We start from the raw sequence: 25,433 nt of genomic DNA, 5'->3' as shown, positions 1-25,433 counted from the left end.
AAGATAAGAAATGTAAAATTATAGATACAGGAAGAAGACTGTTGAGCTGGGGATCACTGGTAACTCATGGTCTCAAGAGATATAACAGCACCATGAAAAGGTGTAAAATCCTAAAGGAAAAAACATGAGTTTAGTGGGCAGCCATTGTTCGAAGGCCAACAACTCAATCATCCTGTGTGTTGGTGTTGGCATTACTGGTGGAAGAAAGCAACAGCGACTCAACCAAGGAAGGTGCAGACAGGCTGATCCTTCTTCTCTCACATACACCTGCCTGGCCAAGAAAGTCTCCACTGATGGCTTCTTTGGAGTAAGAATTAATGCTCAGCCTGGTAGCTAGTTAAATTCAAGTGCTAGCCAGTAAGTTTATATTTTCAGTCTACTGGCAGAGCATCTTCATGCATGGCGAAAGATGCTCAAAAACACTCACTCAAAAGGACTGAAGCCTCGCCTGGAACTTGCAATGAAGGCAGTGCTCAGGAACACTCCTTATGGCCACATCATCCAACCATATAGACACAGTCACTGTGTCATTTCCATGCACAAAGAAAACTCAATTTCCCTCTGGCTAATCATTCACACCTTACTTTCATCACCCACGCTCAGTTATCACTTGACCTACATGTTGAGAAGACGGGGTTCACTTCATCTGCAAGTCACAACTGCTAAGACAAACCAGCACAGCACTGAAATCAGCACCTTGCAAAGCAAACAAACATTTTAAATTTAAACACAAGATGATCTTTCATCGATTGGAAAAAACATCAGGTCCTTGCAGGACATCTCTCTCTACTGGACCTAGCAGACTGATTCTGAGCTTAGCCCATGCAGCTGCAGCAGCCACAGCAAGAAGGATCCTGAGTTACCTACCAGCCTTTTCTCTCCCAAAATGGATTTGGGCCAGGAGACATCAAGAAGCTGAACATTTCAGCTCACGCCCATACCTGCACCAACACAGGCTACAGCTGCCAGAGTCAAGCTGGTCCCTTCAGCTGTGTGCTCAGCCCACACTGTCATCCCTTAGAACAAGGGAAGTGACAATTCTTTTTGCAGCAGAGATATACCTCACATAAGCAGGACTGCAGTTAAACCATGGACATTTAACAGTTCAATTCTCATTATCCTCTCCTACATGTACTCAACGTTTCCCTGCAGGTCTCCGTTCTTATGCTTTACCTTTCCTACTCTGGCTTGAACTAATGCTTGGTACTTTCAGCTTCTCTTCAAAGTTATTCATTGCTATATGCTTTTTCAGAAAGCAGCAACCACAGCCCTGTACTGTGGCTCTGTGGTACTTAAGACCAGAGCATAGAATTAGACAAGCAAGACTTCTGTAGGGAAACATCACACATTTCCAGCTTCACAACCGCTTGTAATATTTTCCAAATCCTCTCCACCTTGTTAAGGAAAATGAAAGCTTTAAGTTACTCCAAAGGCATCTCAAGGCCTTTTGGTTTCAACTGAGCCTTATTCACTTTGCAATTCTGTTTTATACTCTGCCAGCCCGCGTGTAATAAAAATCAGGGAGCAATTTCAGTTTTAAATTTCATTTGCCACATGTGATTCCATTTACTGACTAAATCCCAAACCTCTCTAAGTTCCTTTTGTTCTCCACAGGTTGTTTATTACTCCCCATAGTTTTACACAATCACAGATTTTTAATAAGTTACATATTTCCATCTTTCCCAAGAACACTAGCAGCAAAGTAAGGAAAGACATTCAGTAAGCCCCTAATTGCTACAATCTCTATCATATCAACACACTTTTCTGAAAAAAACTTTATACCACACACAGATCTTGCCATGTCTACCACTGCAGACATAGATCTTACCACGGAGCCTCATCAAAAAGTTTTTTTCTGGATGCCTTGTGGTTGGCTTCTGCTTTTGCTCTGCTCCCCTCTCTTTGTGTTCCTGCTCCCACAGGGAAATGAGTGGCTTTGCCCAACATGCCCCAAGTTAATGCCTGACTGTTTTGCTGGATCGCTTTTGCCCTAGGCCAGCTCTTCTGTATTAGTTTTTAAACCAATTCCAAAAGGTCCTGCAGAAAGTGCACATGTCCTGCTTTTCTATTTCTGATCATAATTCATACACTCAGAGACAGGTAATCCCATTATCTGATTAGATGATGCCAGTTTTGTTTCACTGTTAACGAATCCCTGCTGCCAGTTCAGGACATAATCCTGATTTACCGTTGTAGCAGTTATTGCTTTAACAGAACCTGGCTGGACAAAGAAAAGAAGGCTAAGACATTCACACAGATAAATTGAGCATCCATAGTTATAAATGCCAAAATTAAATAAACAGACTGAAATATCTTAAAGTTTTGGAGGGGACATAAAACTTCATGTTACAGGACTTAAATCAATTATAACGAAAGGGATGAAAGTCTCCTCCTGGCCAGATTACAACACAAACGCCTACTGCAGCATGGTTTGCCTCTTCAGCAGCTGGCGTTGGTCACTTTTGGAGATAAGCTGTTGGGACAGACAGATTGTGTGAGCTGGAATGGGAATGATGGTGGTCCAGCATGTGTAAAGCTCAGATAGGCTATAGCTGCAAACAAAACTCATTTGGATTCATTTTCGCAGTTATCAATGTAAGCAAATTATTGATGGTGTTAGCATCTGGATATCAGTTTGGTTTCCTGACAGAAAAGCAGTCAGGCTAAGCTTTTCTCGCCCACTAAAAATGATGCAAAAAAACAAGTCGTTACAAAAGCAGCTTATGTTGCAGCAATGTCACGACATACTAACATACTATATTGCTACCTCAAGACCCCAAGACCCTGAGTCTCATCTGCCCTGCAGAAAGGCCAAAAAAAGCTGAAAATCACCTACATGTAAATCTCTGTATCTTTCCACTGTTTAATCAAGCCCATGGCAAATCTAAGGTACTGAGAGTCACAGTATAAAAGGTAATATGAACAGAAAGCTGACATTCTAAAAACAGCTCACCAGGATTGAGAAACTGGATTAATTTACCTTGAAATTCTTTCCTTCTATCCAGATTTTGTACAAATGTCCTTTGTACCTCATCTTTTTTATCTGCAGCTTCGCTGAATGAATGCTGTGCTTTTCGACTGAGATTACTTTGATTGCAAATATCTGGTCTAACAAGTCAAAGTCAACCTGATCACATGAGAATTTGTTTCTTTTGGAGTTTTATATTGTAGTATCTCACTGCAAAACATATATTTTGCAGTGAAGACAGTGGGGGTATGATACATCTCACTTTCAAATAGCAGCCTAGAAGACAGTGATCTATCTGAGGTAGCTATTTTAGAAGGGAACAAATCACCTTCAACAGTAAAGCTCTCTCTCCCCATCTGTTAATGATAGGCCTAGATAAGCAATTTAGTAAGCATGCCCAGATTTTAGAAGACTAAAGCTAGTAAAATGGATTCCCTCTTTAGATTTCAGATGTCAGGAATCAGATGAACAACAACACTGGGACATAGGTCTTGTCTTATTCTGTGTTATGGGAAAGATCCAAATAAAGCTTTAAATTATATGTTTGTAAACAGCCTCATTTTACACAGGAAAATTGACTTTATCCTGACAGATCTGGATGAAGCAAAAGTTTACTGTACCCAGAACAGAACCATCACCAAACCGTGTTGTTTCCTCAATTGAAACACTTGCAGGAAAAGAGCTATTTTGTTGTTAAAAATACAAAATTAAAAAAATCCCCCATTTTTTTTTTCCAAGGGAGAAGCACTCAGCTTTTTAGCCTGGTATTTCTAGTTGACAGCCTGTCACTTTGTGCTCATTAAAACCCTTTGACCAGTCTATTCTGGACACATTAAAACTGTCTGTTGTCCAGACTGCTTTCTACTCTGACTCCCCAGAAAAATGAAGGCATTCTACACTTAGATTTGTTTCCTCCCAAGTTCTTGTTTGAGATATCTTAGAGAAAGCTGAAAATAATTAAAACTAATAGAAACAAGAATAGAGGCATGAAACTCAACAATGAGATGCCCACAAGTGCAAAATACCAACGTCAGTTCCTTACCACCAGCACAAGTTGATGACAAAGCAATAGTTTTTTTTCTACCATCTTTCTGCTGCCTGAATAATCTCTCATCAGTGGATGCTACTATCCCTAAAATTGCCATCATCAATCACTGCACTATGGAGAACAGTGTCCTATTCCGGTCTGCGAGACATCTGTCAGCAGGATTATTCTCTGTTCATACAACCTGTCGTTATATTGCTGCACAGAGCTTCACTTCTGAAGAACAGAGAGGATGAGGAAGGGTATGACACAGTACTCACTTGTCTTCTATACTCCCAAATAGGGTCATACACCTTCCATCCATTTTCTGGAAAAACTTCTTTGTATTCGAATGCGAAAAGTGGCTGAAAAAAAGAAAATGTGCCATTAAGAGCCCATTCAGTGTCCATTTCCAGGATGCTTAATATCTAAAATAAGAATTCTTGATGGATCCTTTTTTTTTTTCCCCACTGTATTACTTTTCTTTTAAGGTTTTGTTAAAAAGATCAACACGCTAGCTGTAGGAGGTCATTTCTTCAACAGCGTATCCACCATAGCACCCCAGTCTTTCTTGTCTATCACCTAGTATTTCATGGACAAAAGAACTCTGTTATAAGAGAGAAAGAAAAGACTACTTGTGCAAGAACAATCTTACATATTAAAAACTAGATCCTTCCATGATCATGATCCTAGGCAACATGGGTTTCCCTGCTTGAACAGGAAGGTTGAACCAGATGGATCAAGAGGTGGTCCCTTCCCATCTAAATCATCCGGTGATTATATGACTTAATCAGCATCTGAAGCAACAATTGCTGAGTCACAAAATGACTGAACAGATGAACTGCATTCCAGGTTTGGAAGCAGTGCAGTCACCATTAGCTGTAAACCTCTATGAATGTCACTGTGTTTGGAATATTTTATATCCACTATGAGGATGATCAGAAAGTTATTCTTCATTAACAAAGTAACCCAGCCCAATGGTAGTAGACTTTTCCTGTTTTCTATACAATTCTGACTGAGTTAATCTTCAGACAGGTTTAAAACCAGCATTTCATCTTGTTCAACATGAAACACATCATGTGACTATTCCACCTGGTAGGTGAAACTCAACAAAACAGTTCACTGCCACTCTGCACCTTTTGGTAACAACATGGGAAGAAAACAAAATAAAACCAAACATACTTACAAGATTATTTGAAACTGGGAAAGCATATTTCATGAGGTTCTCAAATATGGATCGTCTAGTTCTCCCTTCAGGCTTATGAGCAAATCTTAAGTTTCTAATGTCCTAACAAAAAAAAAAGGAAATCAAACTGTAAGTTTTAAACCATTTTAACATCCAACAGAACTCCAAAAGTCAGCATTCAAAACAAAGTCACATCATGATGTTCTTTACAGTACTGATTTAGTACTGCACATTGATCAATGCCGTATAGCAGCTCTGGGTTTGGCTTGATGGCCCGCTGTAGCCTTCAACAAAACCTGTCACAAGCACAAAGGAGTAAAGGGAGTGCATGGGTAGTACCTTGCCTCCAAATGAAGCTCCCTACCTGCTAAAAGTCTAGGGAAGAGACCTAGGGACAACTATCTCAGATTGGCAGGACTTTGTGAGACAGCTCCTGCTGTGCTCCCAAGCTGAGGTGTGCTAGAACAGTACTGGAAGGGACTACCTCACAAAGCATCTCCATAGAGCTACTGCACGTAGGGAGCTGAAGCCCAGCTAGTTCACTGTAAAGTAACAAATGCCAGCTCCCTTTAAAACCTGCAACTCAGAGCACTCGGAAGGCTGAGTGAAACTGAGAACTCCTCCACTTTGCATGGCAGCAGTTTCCACAAAGAGGGGTAACCCAGGACATCTTTTCCATACTCATCTACAAAATAAAATTCAGGAACTAAATAAAGCATCTCTATAGTGCCATGATTTTTCAGTCAAGCCTACAAACTCAAACATTTGTAGTAAACAATTTAAGAGCCACCAGCGGGAAGTGAACTATCAAGGTCAAGTACATGAAGATGGTACAGTAAGTCAGAGAAGAAGGAAAATGGCCGTCTAACAAGACTGAGATGAAGTGACAGGTCTCACACAAAATTTCATTATGCATAAGCTCTATGTGTACTAAACTGCTGTGCGTCCCCTGGGCCAAGAGGGCTGCAATATATATGTATGTTATGTAGTACCAAGGAATCTATCTTTTAGTCTGTGTCTGAATTTCCCATCCAGGGAAATAATACAGTTCTTTCTAAACCTCCCTGTGTAAGCAAGTTTGCATATGGGTAACATGGCTGAGGACAAAGAATCCAGAGCAAAACAGGAACAAATTGGCCTGATAGCACAGGCACCCCCATGGTAGCCAGGGAGGATTATGACTACAGTAGGCTGAGGAAGAAGCTGGGTGACTTGGTACAGACTATATCAACTGTTTGTGACTCAGCATGCCCACAGCTTGAGAGTCTGCTTAGCTTCCTGGTGCCTCAAAGTCACAGCAGTGACCAGAACTGCTTGGGACTCATTTTCATGCATCCATCTGCTCTCAAACAGAAAGCAGCATCCTAAGACCTTCGAGGTTCAGAATCTAGCTCTCTCCAAGTTGCCACTGAGAAAAGCAAAGGGGTTGTGCCTTGGTGAACAGAGAAGGTATGGATTTTAGGACAGGGGATGTTGCCTTTATCCGCTTTGGGGTCTACAATAAGTAAACACTAAGAGGTGAACTAATCATTTCCACTACAGTTTGCATTTTCAATTACTCCAATAGCTCCTGAGAGGCACACTTCAAAAATTTACTACCTTGAAAGAAATGCAAGAATAGCCTCAAGGGGAACTGAAGGTTACTCTCCAGTTCGTCACCATAAAGCACAGCAGCAGATGGACACAAGGTAATGACCTTGAGAGAATCATGAACCCCTTTTTTGCTCTTGAAGTGCAATTGCATTGAAGGCATCCCATACAGCACAATGAGTAGAGTCTTCTTGGGATGTTCTGGTAAACAATGTGAAAGACTTGAGGACTGCACTACTGTGATACAGACTTAGGTTTCCACTATGAAGAGAAAAGAGATTACCTAGCATAAAGCCTTAAAAAAGGTTGGGATCTCATCTCTAATGAGTGGAGCTACAGAGTCCTGGAAGTGACATTCAAAATCAGACATTTTTGAAGTGCATGAAATAACACTGACAGGTTTTCCAGAACTTCTTACAATATTATAGAGAAAATCTTTTAAAATATATTTTCCCTTTCTCCCACTGTAAAACATAAAAGTTTACCTTGCATACAATCTCCAGCCCATAGGAATTCTCACCACGACTAGAAGCACCTCCTATTTTCTCCACTCTGTTGATAACACCTAAAGATGCATCTAGGACAAAAGGAGGGTCCTGTAGACAGTTGAAATTTGTGAGTTTAAAAAGGGGAGGGGGGAAAATCCCAGCTCCTGTTCCCTTATGCCTATATTCCCAAACATATAACTATCATTCACACACAAGTACACTAAAAACCACAAACCAAAATACGCCTAAGTCCTCAAGACTGAACAGCCCACAGAAGCAGATGGTTACAAAGGCTTACCCGTTCCATGCTTTTAAAGTACAGTCTATAATTGGTAACAGTAAGGGTTCCTCTGATGGCTCCAGTGAAGGGGCAGATGTAAGTAACATCTTTAGCTTTAAAAAAAAAAAAAAAAAGAAAGAAAGAAAGAAAAAGTGAATTTCATGGTTAATTTATGAAAGTAAAATTATTATTATAACAAACATACTCAGGATGTTCTCTCCAGACCATGAAATGAAAACAAGTTTAATCGGGTGTGCTAGCCTAGAACTAACATGCAAGTTTCAGTTCTGTCAAGAAGATAAAAGTTTGGGCATAAATCAAAGTAAAGGCAAGTACAGTCACCTGGAATCTCACATTTGCACAGAACACAATTGAAAAGTCAGTATTCGATGCCAACTATTTACTCTTCCTGTCTCATCACTAGTAACAGTACCAGAGAACACCGTGTGTGAGAAGAGACAATTCCTGCATAAATGAAATGAAACTGACAAATATCTGCACAAAGAAAATTATTGCCAGCAAGCTGTTTTGTGCCATCGAGACCAAGAGAAGACAGTTCTCCTGCAGATGGCTTTTAGGATGCTTAGGTCCTCCTTCACACCCTTACACACAGAGTCAGACCCAACATGCAGTCCCTGCTAATGGCCCTGACTGAAGCCAGCAGAGCTGCAGTGACTTCCAGCAGCCAAAAATCCATATAGCACCCAATTGCCAGTGATGTTAAACCTTAACCCAGCGATCAAATTACTCTGCAACAATTCAATTATTTCTGAACCTGAGTGACGGTGACTCAAACCAGTCCCCTTCGTAAAAGGCCTCAAACGTTTCTCGCTTGTGCCGGCAAAAGGAAAGAGGTGCTGCTGGTTTTCCACAGCAAACACCTCCTCTAACTGCCCTTCTGTTTTATATCAATTAAAAACGCCAACATTCAAGTTGTTCCCCCCCCCCCCCAACACCCATCAGTGACCTGTCACACCTTCTGTCACTGAACAGTGGGCTGGCTGTGCTGCGGCGATGCTATTACCAACTGGTAGCAATATTCCTCAAACACAGACATCCTTTCAGAAGGAGACTACAGCTGCCAGATCCATGAAATTTAGAAAAGAAAACAACCCCCAGCCCATCTTAATAACCTTAGGCCTACAAACCCTAAGGGATCCATTTTGCAAGAGCTGCAAGAAGGCAGTAAGAAAGCTCACCTCCCAGTCAGGTGACAGCCACCATGCAAACCAGTGGGAGGCTGCTGAAGTGTCACAGGGACCCAAATTTCATCCACCCTTATCCCATAGCTTTCAGTCTGGAAGGAGGGAGGGACACTGCCTAACTCTACGGCACTCATCTCGTCTCTCTGCTTCTACAAAGTCATTGTTGACTCTCTAGATTCAGACACTGAGAGGAATTTTTAAAAATCAACAGTGGGCAAGCAGCCAGACCCAGCTTTGGTTGCCTTCAGAGCCTCAGCTAGAAAGTTCCAGGGAAAATGGAAGAGGAATGACAAGTCCGGAGCAAAATAAGGAACAGATAATTTTTGATTTAAAATATATATGCTAGCAACCTTACCATTCATTTCTATAAAGTGAAATGCCTGTACAGTGTTCACACACATCTGAAAAAGAACAGGAATTCCCAGTAAAGGGAAAAGGTGCTAGAAAAATGTTTTCCAGGCAAGGAATCTTCGGCATAATCTCAAACACTAGTCTTGCCAACTTAAAAGCCACACCACCTCTCACATTTACATTAGCTTGGTTTCCTAAGGAATCACAGAATTACAGAATCATAGAATGGCCAGGGTTGGAAGAGACCTCAAGGATCATGCAGGGCCACCAACTTCCACATTTAGTACTAGACCAGGCTGCCCAGGGCCCCATCCAGTCTGGCCTTGAACACCTCCAGGGACAGCGCATCCACAACCTCTCTGGGCAGCCTGTTCCAGCACCTCACCACTCTCTTGGTAAAGAACTTCCCCCGACATCCAACCTAAATCTTCCCTCCTTCAACTCAAAACCATTTTCCCTGTCCTGCTGTTATCTACCCTTTCAAAGAGTTGATTCCCCTCCTGTTTGTAGGCTCCCTTTAGGTACTGAAAGGTTGCAATGAAGTCAGCCCGCAGCCTTAGTCAATTCTACTTACATTGCACATGTACACATGTATCTATATAATGTCCAGTTGTTTGTCCTTAATCCTCACATGTTTCTATGATTTCCACAAGTATATAACTGATAAACAGGGTCCTTCAAGGCATTAAATTCCTCCATTGTTTGTGCAAATGTGGATACCAGGTATGAAAGAGGTTGTACTAGAGCTGCTACCAAGGGAAAGTCTTATACGCTCAGTCTTATTCTGCACTCTGACGTCCACCTGGCCTTACAGACTCACGTGACTGCTGGGTTATTTGCCACCAGATAAAACACTGTTAATGCTGATCCCCAGGAACCCTTCAAAATACAATCTTGCTGAAACAACATGCATGGTCTCAAAACATCAGCAATTTGCTATTGTTGGTCATTGACCACCAAAGTATTTTGCTCTATGGATATTCTATTTGGTCAAGCAAACAGTAAGAAATGTACTCTTTGCTTACCCATGTCTTTAATGGTTTCTCCTGGCAGCAAAGGTGGCTCTTCCATTTCTGCCAATTTATTAGTCTCTCGTAGGACCTACATAAAACAGTAGAAAAATAAATTGATTATATTTTCAGAAAGTGAAAAGTCTACCCCTATCTCCAACAAGTCAACAACATAAAGAACAATAAATATTCAAAGATCCTGAGGTACTGTCTCAGCCTCTGAAAGGTCAACACAAAGCACATGTCCTGCAACCTCTGAGCATGCCATGCAGAAGCGTTGAGGTGAGGATGCCCCTGATGGAGAAGCAGCTTGAGCAGGCTGTGCCCCAGCAGCACACTCACCAGGTGGCTCCTTTGCACACTCCAAACTTCTCCTCAACTTATATATAATTTCAAGCCAAACTCTCTGCAGTTACACATAACCAAAGGGGTAGGTCAGAATGATCAACTACTACCACAATGCTATCAACTATGAACTAGAGCAATTGCTTGCTTACACTAAGGAAAGTGATGAAAGATGTCTTACCACACCAATATCCTCAATGAGGGTCCAACAATGGCAGAGATGCACATTTGGCTCAATGGTAACAATCTCCTTAAAATGTCACATTTTATATATAGGAGGTATAGGTTAGTTTTTTTCTGCTGTTTGCTGAACAGCTCCTCCTCCACCTTCCCTTGGGATGAAACTTATTTTGCAAGCATATAACAGTATGTACACAAGGGCTTTCACTGGAACAGCACAGCGCAGGGAGGTGGATATTTTCAGAAAGCACGTCTACAACTATAGAAGCATACAAATCCAATAACTCCAAGTGCAAAGTCTTGCACCTGGGTGAAAGCAACATCTACTACCAATATAAGCTAGATGAAGAAAGGATTGAGCACAACCCTACCAAAAAAGACTTGGGGGTACTGGTAGACGGCAAGCTGGACATGAGCCAGCACAGTGCCCTCGCAGTTCAGAAAGCCAACCCTACCCTGGGCTTCATCAAAAGCAAACATAGCCAGCAGGGAAAGGGAGGTGATCCTGCCCCTCTACTCTGCACTGGTGCAGCATCACCTGGAGTACTGCATCCAATGTGGAGTCCTCAGTACAGCAGAGACGTGGAGCTGTTGGAGCACATCCAGAGGAGAACCACAAAAATGCTCCAAGGGATGGAACACCTCTCCTATGAGGACAGGCTGAGAGCTGGGGCTGTTCAGCCTGGAGAAGAGAAGGTTCCAAGATGACCTGAGAGTGGCCCTTCAGCATCTAAAGGGAAGCTACAGGGAGCAGACTCTTTAGCAAGGTCTGTTGTGACAGAACAAGGGGAAATGGTTTCAAACTTCAAGAGGGCAGATTTATGTTACATATAAGGAAAAAGTCTTTTACAGGGAGGTGAGGTACTGGAAAATGTTGCCCAGAAAGGTGATGGATGCCCCACTCCTTGAGGCTTTCAAGACAAGGCTAGATCAGGCCCCGGGCCACCTAATCTAGATGTGGATATCCTTGTTCTTGCACGGGAGTTGGACTAGATGACTTTAAAATGTCCCTCCCAACTCTAAGGATTCTAGGATTCTATGATTTTAACGTGATGCCTAAACTTCCTTCTTATAGCAGGAAGCAGACAGGAAGAGCAGGTGTAAGCAACTAAGATTAAGGCTAAGTCTACATGGCCAAATGCAGATGGATCTGTATCATAATTCCCATACCCTGAACTGGCTAAATGACCACAATCAGCAGCACCTGATTGCTCAGTCCAATAGCACAGAGAAGAACAGGTAAGTCAGTCCAGACCCTGCCTCATGCTGCAGCAACCACAAGACTCTGGGTTTTTCTGCTGCATCCTTCCTAGTGGAGACAGGCAGAGAGTGCTTATGTCTGCTCACAAAAATGTGCAGACTTAGCCAAAATGCTTTCTTTATCTTAATGTGAGGAAGGAAAAAGAATTGGCTTAATTTAGTATCAGGAAATCCCTGCAAAGAAAATTGAAAGATATGGCCTAACGTGGCCCTTACAGCCTGACACATGTGTGGTCAACATTTATGTAGGATCAAGCCAAAGGGAGATCCTCAGGGATGAAAAATTCTCTCAACTACACAGAGAAATGAAAACAAAAACTAAAGAAATCCCATGCCACAATAAAAGCACGTTCCAGCATTTTCACACAACACATTGATGTATAGATGAAAAGATTGCTAAGATCAAAGCCTTCTTGAGAACAAGATGTATATTTCAAAAAATGCATTCAAATGACTAAAACTTACAATAATAAAAAAGAAAAAGCAAGTATGGTCCTAACTTCCTAATAGGAACCTCACAAATGGGGAAATAAAGGAGCGTGCCAACCTGGGGCAGCTCTTACCTGGGAAGCAGCCAGTGCAGCTGGGACTGATGTGAATGGGGTCAACGAAGGGAGGTCAGCACTGACAGTGAGGAACTTGCAAGAGAGCATCTCCCCCACATCAGCAATACCACTAAAAGCAAGGCTTCACCAGTATAACTAGCAGAAATCTATGCTAGGGACTTCTTGTCAGCACAGCTGTGCTGGCCGGAGATCACACACCCATCAAAACCCTGATTGACGGCCTCCTCAGCAAAAGCCTGTGATGTAGACCCAGTCTCAACTCCTCTGTGTCAATTTTTGCACTTGAATAACAACCTTGAAATTAGCCGGGTAACATCTGGATTATGCCAAATGAGATGGAGGCTTCTAGCTAATTAGTCCTTAAGTGGTGGTCGCTTTTGCTGCCTTTTATCTTGGAAGGACATACGTGAAAAATACACTCTGTGTTCAGGACAGGATACACAACTTCTTCTGGAAGGTCTGTATCCAAACGGGCAGCAGCTGCTCTTGGATCGCTGGGGCCAGCAGCTGGACTCACTGCTCTCCTGCAGATGTCGGCGGGAGCACATCCAGCAGTAAACGTTTGGACAACTGGGTTGTATCTTAAGCCAAAATAAATATGAGGTAAGGTATACAGAAAGCATTCAGCAGGACAAAGAGCTGCTGTGGTCATTAGGTGGGCAGTGCTCAGGTGGGCTTTAAACACTGCACTGAAAGTGGGAGACAGACGGATGAAGAGGAAAGCAGGAGGCAAGACTAAGATCTCCCTGTCCACACCATTCTGTGAAAGTTGAAAGCCATTTTTGGTTTTAAAACTGGCTCTTCTAAGTGTAATAAAATCCAGCTGCTCACTCATACTCTTTGAAATGTGGAGTCCCCAGGGTCAGAAGCAGGGGTTAACAATCCAAATCTGAGTTCAGTTCAACACACGGCAGTGGACAGATGAACAGATGACCTCCTGCAAGCATAGCACTTAAAGGAAATAAAAACAGAAGGCAGAAGCCATTGATCCCACCTCCCCTCCCCCCCCCCCCCCTTTTTTTTTTTTTTTGGTACAATTAAGGACTAAACTATTATTTTAACCATCCTCTAGCTCACTTCAGCCATGTGACTTGGGTAACCCAGTACAAGCAGTCTTCCTGATGACTGCAGTCAGTGCTTACATATCACCTATGAATAACATTACCCTTCCCAAAGGCTGTGACAAACAGGGTCAGAAAGCCCAGCCCAAATGCTTCTCTGATGTGCTGGTCCTTACAGCATCTGCCTGGCTTTAGACCTTGAATGAGCCTTCTAGATGGAATGTGAACACTTGAAACCCATCCTGGCAGAAACCCAGAAATGAACAGTAGGCATTTTGCTGAAATCCACCTCCATCAATGTCTCCTTAAAATTGATTTGGGGATATGCAATCTGTGTGCAGCTGACAATGCATGTAGCGGGCACAGAAGGAGACATCTGGGGCAGTGCTAAAGGTCAGCATGTTACAGGAGGGAAGAAAAGTGGATGGATAAGGAAAGAGAAGTTTTGGAAACAGCTAGGGGAAAGACTGGGAGGGGACAATGAAGTGGTCGTGTGCAGCTATAGGAGGACACCAGCTTTTTACAAGAACCTTCTGCCCTTTATATGATTAAGGAGATGACGTGAAAGCCTCCACATCTTGATTTCCTACCCCTAATAATGGTTCATCAAACTGTCAGAAAAGTCTTTTTATGTACTTAAGCCTATTTTCAAGACTAAAAATAAGAGTTTTGGATCTTAAAGAAAATATAAATTTTAATTAACCCCCTGCACATTCTTGCAAAACAGAACTAAGGACCACAGTGAGGCAATGAAGCAGACAGGAGACCTGAGACACAGCTGCAGCAGCCTAGCTGCAGTAGAGCAAAGGATCCGATACCAGGGAAGCAAGATGGCTACCAATGCAACTGAGGCACTTAGACATATCTGTAATTGAAATGCATCACTTCTTTGAGACTCAGATTTTTAAAGCATTAAGGGTAACAAAAACAAAGATTGCTTTGAGATCTACAATGGAGATTACAGGCAGAGCCGAGCAGAATCAGTGCTACTTAAGAATAGGCACACTTTGTCATGAATCCACATGTTGAGTCTGTCTGTCACAGGGTTCTGTAGGGAAGCTGCGTTAGCAGGACTACATGATCTCCACAAGTCCCTTCCAATCCCTATGATTCTGTAAGAAACAAATAAAAGTTTCCTCAGTATCTTTTCCCCACAAAAATGTTATGCTCGGTAACTGTCTCTGGCAGAAAGAAAAACTTAATTACACACCAGAACAACCTTTATTTTTGTCTTCTACTGAGTAGCATACTCTATCCATCAGCAGCTCTCCAGAATAGCGAGCACGCACCTCAGCACCTAAGCAATTCCTGCCGCAGCTCAGGGAGGGTGTGAGGACTTCATGTCACCACCTACCTGTGTTCTCCATTCAAGCAGTGACTTGGCAGAATAAACCCACACCTGCTACATTTAACAACTGTTTCTCGAACTCCAGGATCCATCTTGTGTTAGCTCATCCCACTTGCCCACAGCTGAAGGTGCAGAACTCCTTTACACCCTCCCACTTACAGTGCCCAAAGCAAGAAAAACCTCAATTGCGAATACAATCTCCAGATCTCATCAACAAAGTGATCCCCTCTTTTGTTGACATGGACGGGGTCAGGGGAAGAGCTTGAGATCATACTAATGAGCTCCTTGCCTCATCACTCATGTCTTTGTACTGCGATTCAGTTCTGCCAAGTCTCCCCAGCCGTGTGATTGCACTGCCTCCAAACACAGCAGCCAGCACGCTGCTCCAAAAAAATCCCTTTCCTGATTCATGCTCCTGCACAACTCACGCATGCAGCTAATCAGCAGCCCAGGAGGTATCGAGGTAATCTTGTACCAGAAATCCAACCACAGGGTCTCACAGGTCTGAGCACTGCTGGACACTGTTCCAAGACATGATACTTGAGAGGGTGTTCCTAACTCCGTATTGAGAGTTTTCTCTTGCCTGTGAACAAAACAACTGACACGTTTTCCTCTTGCACTTCCTGCAGGCTTCTCCCTACCAGCTGAGCTGCACAGCCAGGATCACAACAGACATCCTGCTCTGGCTGATGCTGAGCCAGGATCACCTCCTACCAGCAAACCTGCCAGCACTGTGGCTCATGTAACTGCTCTCATATCTAGCTCAGTCGAGATGTCTGGGTTAGACTAATGCTTTCTTCAATGCATATTTTTCTGTAACTTAGGCTGTTTTGACAGGACTGGCTTGGGGTGTGACTACACAAGCAATCAGAAAGGCCTAATGACAGGGTGGGGGAGTGCAGCTAGGCCTCGACAGGGCCTCGAGCAGCCTGACCTCATAGAAGGCATCCCTGCCTGTGGCACGGGGCTGGGCAAGGCAAGATCCCTTCCAACCCAAATCATCCTATGATTCAGCAGCTTTAGCCCTGGACACTAACATCTGCAGCTTCCATGTAGCACACCACGAGTCTCAGGACACAAAGAGATGCTAAGAGAGCAGCTGAGGCCTCTCCCAAACATTATTTATTTATTCCTTTCTACTTTCTCCTGGGGACTTGAGTCCTGAAACCCAAACACAGACACAAAAGGAGGTTTTGGGCTTTATGCATTGTTAGAGGAGACTACAGGTTCGTGTCACCAAATGGCTGTTTTGGCCCAATTCTACATAGATTCTTCTATTCTGAAACAACCAGAATTAACAGAAATAATCTGTTCTAGACAAAATTAAAATGTAGTCTTTTGTGATTTTTTTTTTTCTCCCTGAGTTAATTTCTCCTTGGCAACCTCCTACACACTCCAAATGATTTTGCACATTTTGAACAGATTTGTGGTGCACAAAGCCACAGTGCTGGTGTGAGACACGCTGACACTGTGACCACCTTGCTCCTGCATTACTGCCTTCCCCTAACCACGTCTGCTCTGCCTATTCAAAAGCCAAGCTCAGAGCTGCTTCTGTTCCAACAACATACAATTCTGTGCTGTTTCCTATAACAGGAAATGGCTCTCTTAACTGATCCCTTGACATAAACATATATAACCTGTACATAGAGACAAACATTACACACACACTCATAAAGAGATGCCTTTGCATCTGCAGCCCTTGAACTCACAGGTTTGGCACGTTCGTGTTGTGACTGCGCACTGGTCAGCAGCAACAGGCAGGATATAACCAGATGGGACGGGAATTTATGTTTGAGCAAAAGAATACACACATAGAAGTAGTAGATTTAAAAAAGAAATCATTTTCAAATTATTGGTGAGCATCGTAAATTACAAATGTAATAGCCAAGTGAAAAGTTTTATTTCCTACGTGAATATACTTGTCTGATACTTCAAATTTTAATGGACTACCTGAGAATAGTCATCAAATCTAAGCCCTCCTTTTAGTTTGTTGTTGGTTTTTTAAACGCTTTTCTTTTTAGGGCTGCCACATGAGTAAATGCCCTTCTGAATCAGTGGTCTTGCAATTCTGCAGGTAAAATGGCCGGCAATCTGCAGAAATATCTATTTCATCTACACCCACAGATCTGTGTCTCAGTCACTACAGCACTCTGTACAGCCAGTAGAAAAAAAGACGACCTAGGAGGTTATCTTCAAGGTGACTGCCCTTCTTTCCAGTAATGGCAGAGCATGATGGTAAATAAATCTAACACAGACATCTGCACCTGGTAGGGAAAACCCAACTCTGGCGTCTCACTGTGTCAAGTGTAGAAGTGCCCAACCTGGATACCCCAGTATGACGGAGCAGTCAAACTACCTTCTTGAGAGAAGTCCAAATTTACTGTGAGCAGAGAGGCAGCAAGAGGTGAGCCTACTCAGATCCAAAACTGCATGAATGTCAGTAAAACAGGCATGACTCCAAAGCTCATAGAACACAACTTATTAGCTGAGTTACCAGAAACAGCTTTTGGGTTAGGGCTGGCTCCTTTCTCATGTCTCAGAGAACCACAGAAGGGAAGTCAGTCTTTCTGCACAGCCATAGGATTCTTTTTGCATACTTTTTTTTTTTTTTTTTTTTTTTTTTTAATCTTCTTCGTAAATCAAAGCAGTACAAAGTAGTAAATCATAGAAACCTTTTCCTTTCAAGTGTCTTCTGGTTGTCTCAGACCATGCTCATCTACCACTCCCCCTAAACTGCCATCCCCCGTCCCTTTCTTCTTCCATGGTTGTTGCCATGTATGTCAATCAACAAGGGACAGTGCCACCATAGTACACGCATCAGGGTATATAATTACTCTAACAATAGTGTGAAAACCTCTGAAATAAAATAGATACAAATAACTCCTTCCAGTCACCTCAGAAAGTACATGGAGTCCTAATTCTGTCTAGCTGATGTTAACAAAAGCTGCAGAACTTACACAAATATGCACAAAATCAAGACTCATATGCTTATCTTGGATAATTTTTCATTGGTGCATTGATTTCCACTCTAAGTGAAACATTTTGTACAATGTAGAAGGGGCAAATTTTTGAGGGCACTTTTTTTTTTTTCTAGCATTTTGCTGCCAAAATGCTTCTGTCTTCTGTTTTCCTAATGCTCAATTAGGAGAGCAGTAAAACAGTAGCACTGCTTACATGATAAATCCTCCTCTAGACTGCAAATATTGTACTTTGGAGAGATTTTCAGTTGCCATTTAAGGCTATTTTAAGTGCACTTTGAAAAGATTTACGTACTACACATCCTACTGGAAATGTAATAGAACATAAATTGAGCAAGTAAATGGACTCTGTTGATGATTTTTGAATCAGTAAGAATACCATTGCAGAAAGAACAACAGTATCTCTGATGACTGAGGCACAGGGACTTTTCTGAGGATTATGACCAGATGCACTGGAAAATTAGACATTCAGACCAGCAAGACATTAACTGTAGGGAAATGCTTTGTGTCTTATCCTTTTGGGACAGAAGAAGTTGAAAAAGGGAAAAAAGGGAAGACCACGGGCTCACAGAGCATTCCAGAATAGAACACAGAGAATCAAGCATACTGTTAAAGACCACATCAAACTTACTCAGCTGCTAAGAGAACAAATGAGTAAAGAAGGCTTCCTAGCTTGTTTAAAAAAACAACACAAGAGGAGTTTAAGTTATCAATAAAATGTTCTGTCAACAGACTAAGACATTACTCCAGAAGACAATAATCACATATAACACATGCTACAACTGAATTTTCATCTGTGTTCCTAATCCAAAAGTACAAATTGCAAATTATGATCCAGACCTACCGTGTATGTTTTCAGAAAGCATAAAAAGGCTCGAGAAATCCACTTGCTTACTTCCCACTGCCTTAAAAAGATCTTTAAACAGACAATGAAGGCTAGTGTATTTAAAATAATAATAATAATACAATCAGCAGGGTAAGAGAGGAACTCCCCTGGAGGAGGAAGTGCCAATCTGCAGAATTTTCCTGGGGCTTTCTGCTTTGTTTTCTCCACGATGAACCTCTCCACTCAGACTCAAGCTTCTAGTGATGAAGTCGTCTCTTTGGGTTGGCGAGTCTCGTAGGCCCTTGCCTTCTAAGGCAAAGCTTAGAAGCTCAAAGGAAAACATTGTTGAGGGCCACTCGTTCCACCACGGCTGGCTTGTCTCTTCAAGTTTGTATGGCTTGGTGCCTCGAGACAATTCTCTTATTGGGCTCCAGCAGAAAGTCATCATTGACTCAACACAGCAACAGTCCCTGGCACAGAAGGTTGCTGATATTATCTATTCAGACAAGTCCAACATTTTTTAATGCAGAATCTTCCTCACTGCCAAGGGTTCTTGAAAGACAACAGTTCCGTTCTCCACTGGCTGCTCAATATCTTTGGAAAGCACATTAGGCTTACTCCCTCCTTTTTAGGTTTTTACTCTATTTCGTTTAGCAAACAGCTGATAAGGGAAAACAGATTACATTTTTTCAAGGAAAGCCTTAAACTAATTCAGTGAAATTCATAGCATCGGTCCGAAGAAATAACAGAAAAAGGCTCTGACAACCAGGAGTTATACATTCTGCCAACCAAAATAAGCTACAGACAAAAGCATCTCTGTTACCAAGAATTTCAATTAGGAAACGATTGTTATGTCAGATAACGAATCGAGGTATAAATAATTATATATTTACAGTCAATAAACAAGCACACCAAGGAGAAGGATGACGCTTTGTTCAGTACGAAAACATACACAGAAAAATCAAATCTTGGCAAGTGCCTCATGAAGTCTCGTATCCGACTGCTCCTTTTAAATACCATGCTTGTTCATTCCTGTCAGATTCCTGCTTCAGTACACAAAACTATAAGAACGTGAATAACTCTTACCCAGTTTTAATCAGCAAAAGGAGAACTCTCGCACTTTGTAGCTAGGAGAAATATGGCCGTTGGTTAGGAAGAGCTGAAAATGTTACTGAGTAACATCTGAAGGCCATTTGTTTTTTCTTCTTATTTTCAATTCCTAATAGAAGGCAATAATAAATGCTTCCAGAGATTTCCTTCAGTGCACATTACTTCATATTCAAATATTCAGGTACCTCTATAAAATAAAAATTAGCAGTGATTGCTGTCTTTGCTCTCTTTTAACTAGAAGAGCACTTAGGGAGTATTATTTCTGTGTAAAGGAGACAGAAAACTGACTGCATCTGGCTTTTCTTCCCCATCTCATTTGCATGAAATCAATATTTTGCAACCCAAAGCTTGGCTATTCTGTTTCTGCTTCCTTGAAAGGGGGAGGTGCAGAAAAGGCCTTACTACAGAGAGGTGGGGAGGGACAAGACTTACCAGTTTAAAATGAAAAATAATTGTAATTCTCATAAAATATGTAGTATTTACAGTCCTAGAAACTGGAGTCCTGGAAAAACAAGTTAATGGCAGGGGCTAAATTCCAGCCACTCACTGGGCTGTCCTGGAATGACCATGGTTACAGACAAGAGCGTTATTCATGCTCCAGAACCTTTGTGCCTTTGTTCATCCACAGCTTAATGCTCCAGCAAAGAAAGGAAACTCATTTCCCACAGACGCACACACGCAATTAGCATAGCCAAAAATCAGAGTTTCAACACAAAGTTGTTCTCCATAAGATTTTCCTACTTCTTGGATATTTTAAGTCCCTCTCCTTGATCCCTTCGACAGTGTGAAGTTTCAACCATTTTTGGATTTGGCTCTGAGCTCAGCCATGCATGCAAAGGGGCTGCAGGAACACTACATTCATACACACAGAAAGGTTTCTTTCTACCAGTGATGCTTCCACTCTTGGACATCCACAGCAGTGCAAGGTGTGCTCTGAGTGAGATTATAACAGAGTCCAAAGTGGTGACAGTGAGAAACACACATGGTCAGGTCTTTGCAGACTGACAGTAAAAAGATATACTGTTTATTTAATTTCACTGCTGTTTGCACCTAGCCAACTCTTTTGTGACCACAAGTCAATTATCTTCGCCATCTGGTGGCTTAGGCAACATGGTCTGTAATTTAATATACTCACAGTCCAGCGCACTGGGAAGAACAGCTCACATCACAAGAGACATCTTTGCATTTCCTATAAGCTAGTTTTCATAGGGACAGTCCCACGCATAGAGCCGAGGGCCAGTCTGAAACAGAAGAGCTTATCCCCAAACATCTGCTCAGCGAGGGATGGGACAGAGTGGCAGGGTCTTGGACAACCCTGAAGGTGCTTAGGTAGAGGCTTTTCCATGATTTAGTGCTTCAAAGCTAGCATCATTCACTAAACAAAAAGTTCCTTAAAAGCAAAAGTAAAAACACAGCTAACATGAATGCTTAAAGCTTAAGAAGTTATGCCTCTCTCTAAACCCAGCTCTTATTGAACATGTGTTACACATAACCAAAGCCTGACACTTCCTGCATTGGCAGGGAGATAGCAATGGAAAAGCTCACTGAGGCTAGTTTTAGTGATTTACAGCAAAGGATGGGGGAAAAAAGATCACATCTTTCTTCAATATGTTTTTCTACTAACATGCATGCTCTACATAAAGCCAGACTAAGACACTTTGCACTAAAGCTGGAATAAAGTAACACAAAGGTGGCAAAGTCAGTAACTGGCATTTTAGTTAATCTTGCCCAACACAGCCTGAGAGACAGGATTTACTTGAATTTTAAAGGTTTACATCTGGGCAAGTTATCCTGAACTGTCTTCATAACTGGAGGAGACACAGACAGTTTTCAAATGAGACAAAACTACACCTAAAGAAGCAAAGCTAAACTCTCTTTGCAACATCCTACAGCAAGAGCTTCTATAGCTTAGCTACATGATGTTCTCACCTAGCGAGGACATTTTCTTAAAGCCAAGATAAATCTCATTGTAAACAATGTCTTTCTTTCCATTGACTACAAAGGAATTGTGGTTGACTAGCTCAGAAGAATTTAACTCTGGAAACCTATTGAAGACAGCAAGGGCATCCATTTACTATCTTGGAAGAAACTACTTCATATATCTTCAGTCATGGCTCAGTTATGTATCTTAGAAAACAAACCACAAAAGCTTGCCTATGTCTTCAACAAAGCACGCAATGGATGACAAATGAACGTTATGCAAGCAATTGTGTGTTCCTTTCCTTTCCTAACATTTAAGTCTTGGGCACGCCACGATAATGTTCTTGTATCGTATCTATAAGTCCATTGCAAAACCACTGATTCCTCTTACACTAAAGGAGAAAATTATTACTGTCGATGGAGCAAACAATCACAGAGAAGGGGACATGCTTACACAACGTTTCACTGGATCGCAGAGGAATATCAGGAATTGTGAATCTCAAGGTCACCCTCAAAGAGAAGAAAAGCTTAGTGGTACCAAACAGTAACGGCAAGAACAAAGATTAGAACTACTTTTTCTGAAGGCTGTGCAACTAAGCAGGTGACATTTCTGTTTGCCATGCTGGAGGCTTGCTAACAGATCTTCCTCTGTCCACAGAACAGACAAGAAGCAACAAAAAGCCAAGATTATGGATTTTTAAATTCTGGATCAGGTTGTTACTGTATACAACCCAAAACTAAGCACAATCAACCTTTAACCTTCAGGCAAAGGTATCATTCATAAGGAAGTGCGACAGCAGACTCCATTGGCCTCATGCATTTCTTTCCATCTGGGATGGAAGGGATCCAACCCTTTTATGAGGTTTATTCCAAAGCTTTGAATACGGTATGAATATGGTAAACTTCAGGCATTATCCTATAAATCAACAGCCAACTCAAAATGAAAGTCCCAAATGATAAAAGCTAGAGTGTTAGCAACAAAGCTTAAGAGAAGCATAATAAACTGCACAGGCTGATCTGCCCATAGGCATAGGAGAAAACAACATCTATAAGACTTATGAGCAAGAAATTCATTGTACTTTAATAATCACCACGTTTGCAGATCTGTAAGACACAGTTACATACCTTTGGTTATGTTGGCTCCAAGGTGTTTTTAAAATCTCATTCCAATTTACAGAGTATCTATGAATTTCCAGCTCATTTTCACTTCCAATTACTACTACTCAATTGTGTTCTTGCCTGATCAATAACTTATATAAAACATACAGTGGTGTATTTGCTAAAAATTCCCTGAAAAACTGCATTCCCTGAATCAATTCTAAACAGCTTCAGACCTGAGATCAGAAAGGGATGGGGCAGTAGGGGAGTAGAACCTAACAGTGTTTAGGGACACTTGGTGGGTGGAGGGTGGCATTCTTTTAGTTTTTACTTTTTGTACAGCCAACTGAAGCAGCCAACATTTATTTAGAGATAGTTTATGAAAATTGCAGAAATTGTAATGGAAAAACAATTTAATCTTAGCTCCAGTTACTGAAATGCTCAATATACATTCAAAAAAAAAAAAAAAAAAAGAACAATAAGACTTCATAAAAGTCATTATGAAATACTTTGGAGAAACATTTAGGAAAAATACTGCACATGCATTTAGTAGGAATCCCCAGTGGTTGTCTCATTTACCTCATTACACACATGCACGCACACACACTGAGTGTTAATTGCACTCCAAAAGAAATCTGCAGGCACAGACTGCAAGAAATGATATGGGTCCTTCCCCTCATTCCCTCCCCCTGATGAACGCCTACTTTTCTTCTAAAAATTCCCCACAGAAGAAGAGAGTGCTAATTGTAGCTATCACAAAGTGTTTTTCCATCACCACAGAAATTTAATTCCTAAATTTGAGTTGATGCACACGCAGAGGCAGGGACTGAGTTGAGGTAGGAGTGATGACGGATCGCTGCAATTCATTCTAGAGGGGAAAATTTAAATACACATCAAGCGCATAATCCCACAATTGGCAGATCCACTTCAAAATCTTGAAATGCTTATTTTCAGCCTCTTAAAGCTAACTGATGCAAGTCCTTCCTGTGAGAACATCGTGTAGCCCAGGCACTTGTTTCGTATACCACAGAGCTAGCACAAAATATGTTGCTGTATCCGTTAATGGTACAGCATCATTCTGCAGTATCAAAAGGGTGAAAGAAAAGTGTAAGAGCAATCAGGTCCTTGAATAACTTCTCACTGCACTGGCTTTAAAAAAAAAAACAAAAAACTGTGAAACTCTCAGAGGACAGAGATGTTAATTCAGAAGAAATTGGACAAAGAGTGATGAACCCAGAGAGAGTGTGTTTGTTCTCCATGAGAGCTGAAAGAAACTAGTTTTAGCTGATCACCACAAAATAAATCTCCCATTCCCAGCTCATCTCACTGAGGAGCAGACACCAGGCCCCAGGAATGAGCCCAGCACAAACACACAAGCACTGACACTGATCTTATGCTACAGGACTGCACCCATTGTGACAATACCAAAATAAGAGCCTGCCCACTGGAAGGGACATATCCAAACTTCTTCGCCAGCTGCGAACCACAAGGAGACAAACAGTTATTGCTTGAATTCCTGTAGGAGGGAGAAAGGCAGTTTGTACTAATGGAAATGCCACTTTTCTCACTGTACTTCCCTACAAGCAGGACCATGGGAATCAATGCTCTGCAGGCCTGCATAGCATCAACAAGCAGCCACCGAGTGTAAATGCAAGATCCAGCTTTGTGCTTCCATCCGACTGCATCGCAGCCACTCACAGCACCTCAGCAGCAGCAAGCTGTAGGGGGAGCACAGGAGGAAATGCTGGTGCTGCACAGCAGTGCTGATGCAGGTTAACAGGAGGAAGCATTCTGCCAGCAGAAGCGTGTGCTCACATTTGGCTTCAAGCATCTTTATTCTAGAAAAACGGTTCTCTGCTTTCACCACCTCTCCTTAAACACTACTCTAAAATGAAAGGGGAACAGTACTTCTTCCAACCTCAGCAGAAATCTAGGTTGCTTAATAATGTTTTTTTTTAAAGGGCAAACTGTGAAGAAACCATCCTGCAAATTATGAGAATTGTGGCACAGCAAGGAAGGAGGGGTTTCTAATGACCTCCAGCAAACAATACATATGCATCTTCTGACTGAAAAATGTGTCGTGCTGCTAAATGAACATTCTTCTGCAAGCATAATTTGACAGGAATCCCTCTCTAATAGGGATTCCATGCAGCCAAGGTGACAAAAGGAAAGGAGACAAGACGACACATCTGGAGTTACAGGGAGGACATGTTGAGCCACGTAAACCACCACAAAGCAAAGACAGCCTTGAATCTAGAAAAAAATACTGCTTGGTTCTCTGTAAAGGTAATCCCCCAGTGTAAAAGAACCTGCAAAACAGCAGTTGATCTGGGCATCAGAACTGTAAAACAAATCCGTTATGTAAAATTAACTTAAAATAAAAAGAGGGAAGAAAGTAAGGCAATGTAAAATTTATGTATAACATTATATATACAGTCACAGCTGTGGCAGTGCTCGCAATCGTATCTATTTATACCAATTAATTGCTTCATCTCAGCCTAAAGCCTCTGCTGTGTGTTGGAGAAAACCACCTCAGGTTCACAGAGGAAAAGCTTCAGAGCTGCTACAGAGCACTTTACCCCAACAATTTCTGAGGATTACCCCTCATACCCAGAGGTAAAAACTGTGAACTAACATTT

General features: G+C 41.8%; 1 protein-coding gene across 4 annotated transcripts in view; it reads right to left on the bottom strand.

The window, feature by feature from the left end:
* MTMR2 (myotubularin related protein 2) overlaps positions 1-25,433 on the bottom strand; it is a 60,030-nt gene that overhangs the window by 13,083 nt on the left and 21,514 nt on the right. For 3 of the 4 annotated variants that reach the window (XM_031616141.2, XM_090134004.1, XM_090134005.1), the window contains exons 3-7: positions 10,118-10,193; positions 7,555-7,649; positions 7,254-7,364; positions 5,179-5,280; positions 4,274-4,357 (exon numbers count right to left, since the gene is read on the bottom strand). In XM_031616141.2, coding sequence (XP_031472001.1) covers positions 4,274-4,357; positions 5,179-5,280; positions 7,254-7,364; positions 7,555-7,649; positions 10,118-10,193 — 468 coding nt within the window. Of the gene's footprint in view, positions 1-4,273; positions 4,358-5,178; positions 5,281-7,253; positions 7,365-7,554; positions 7,650-10,117; positions 10,194-18,684; positions 18,754-25,433 lie in introns of those variants that run through there. The other variant, XM_090134006.1, reaches the window with a different exon arrangement.

Source organism: Phasianus colchicus, chromosome 1 (assembly GCF_987193195.1).
Source record: "Phasianus colchicus chromosome 1, bPhaCol1.hap1.1, whole genome shotgun sequence".
NCBI classification, from domain to species: Eukaryota; Metazoa; Chordata; class Aves; order Galliformes; family Phasianidae; genus Phasianus; species Phasianus colchicus.
The sequence above is the reverse complement of the archived record's forward strand: the minus strand, read 5'-3'. Positions and strand labels throughout refer to the sequence as shown.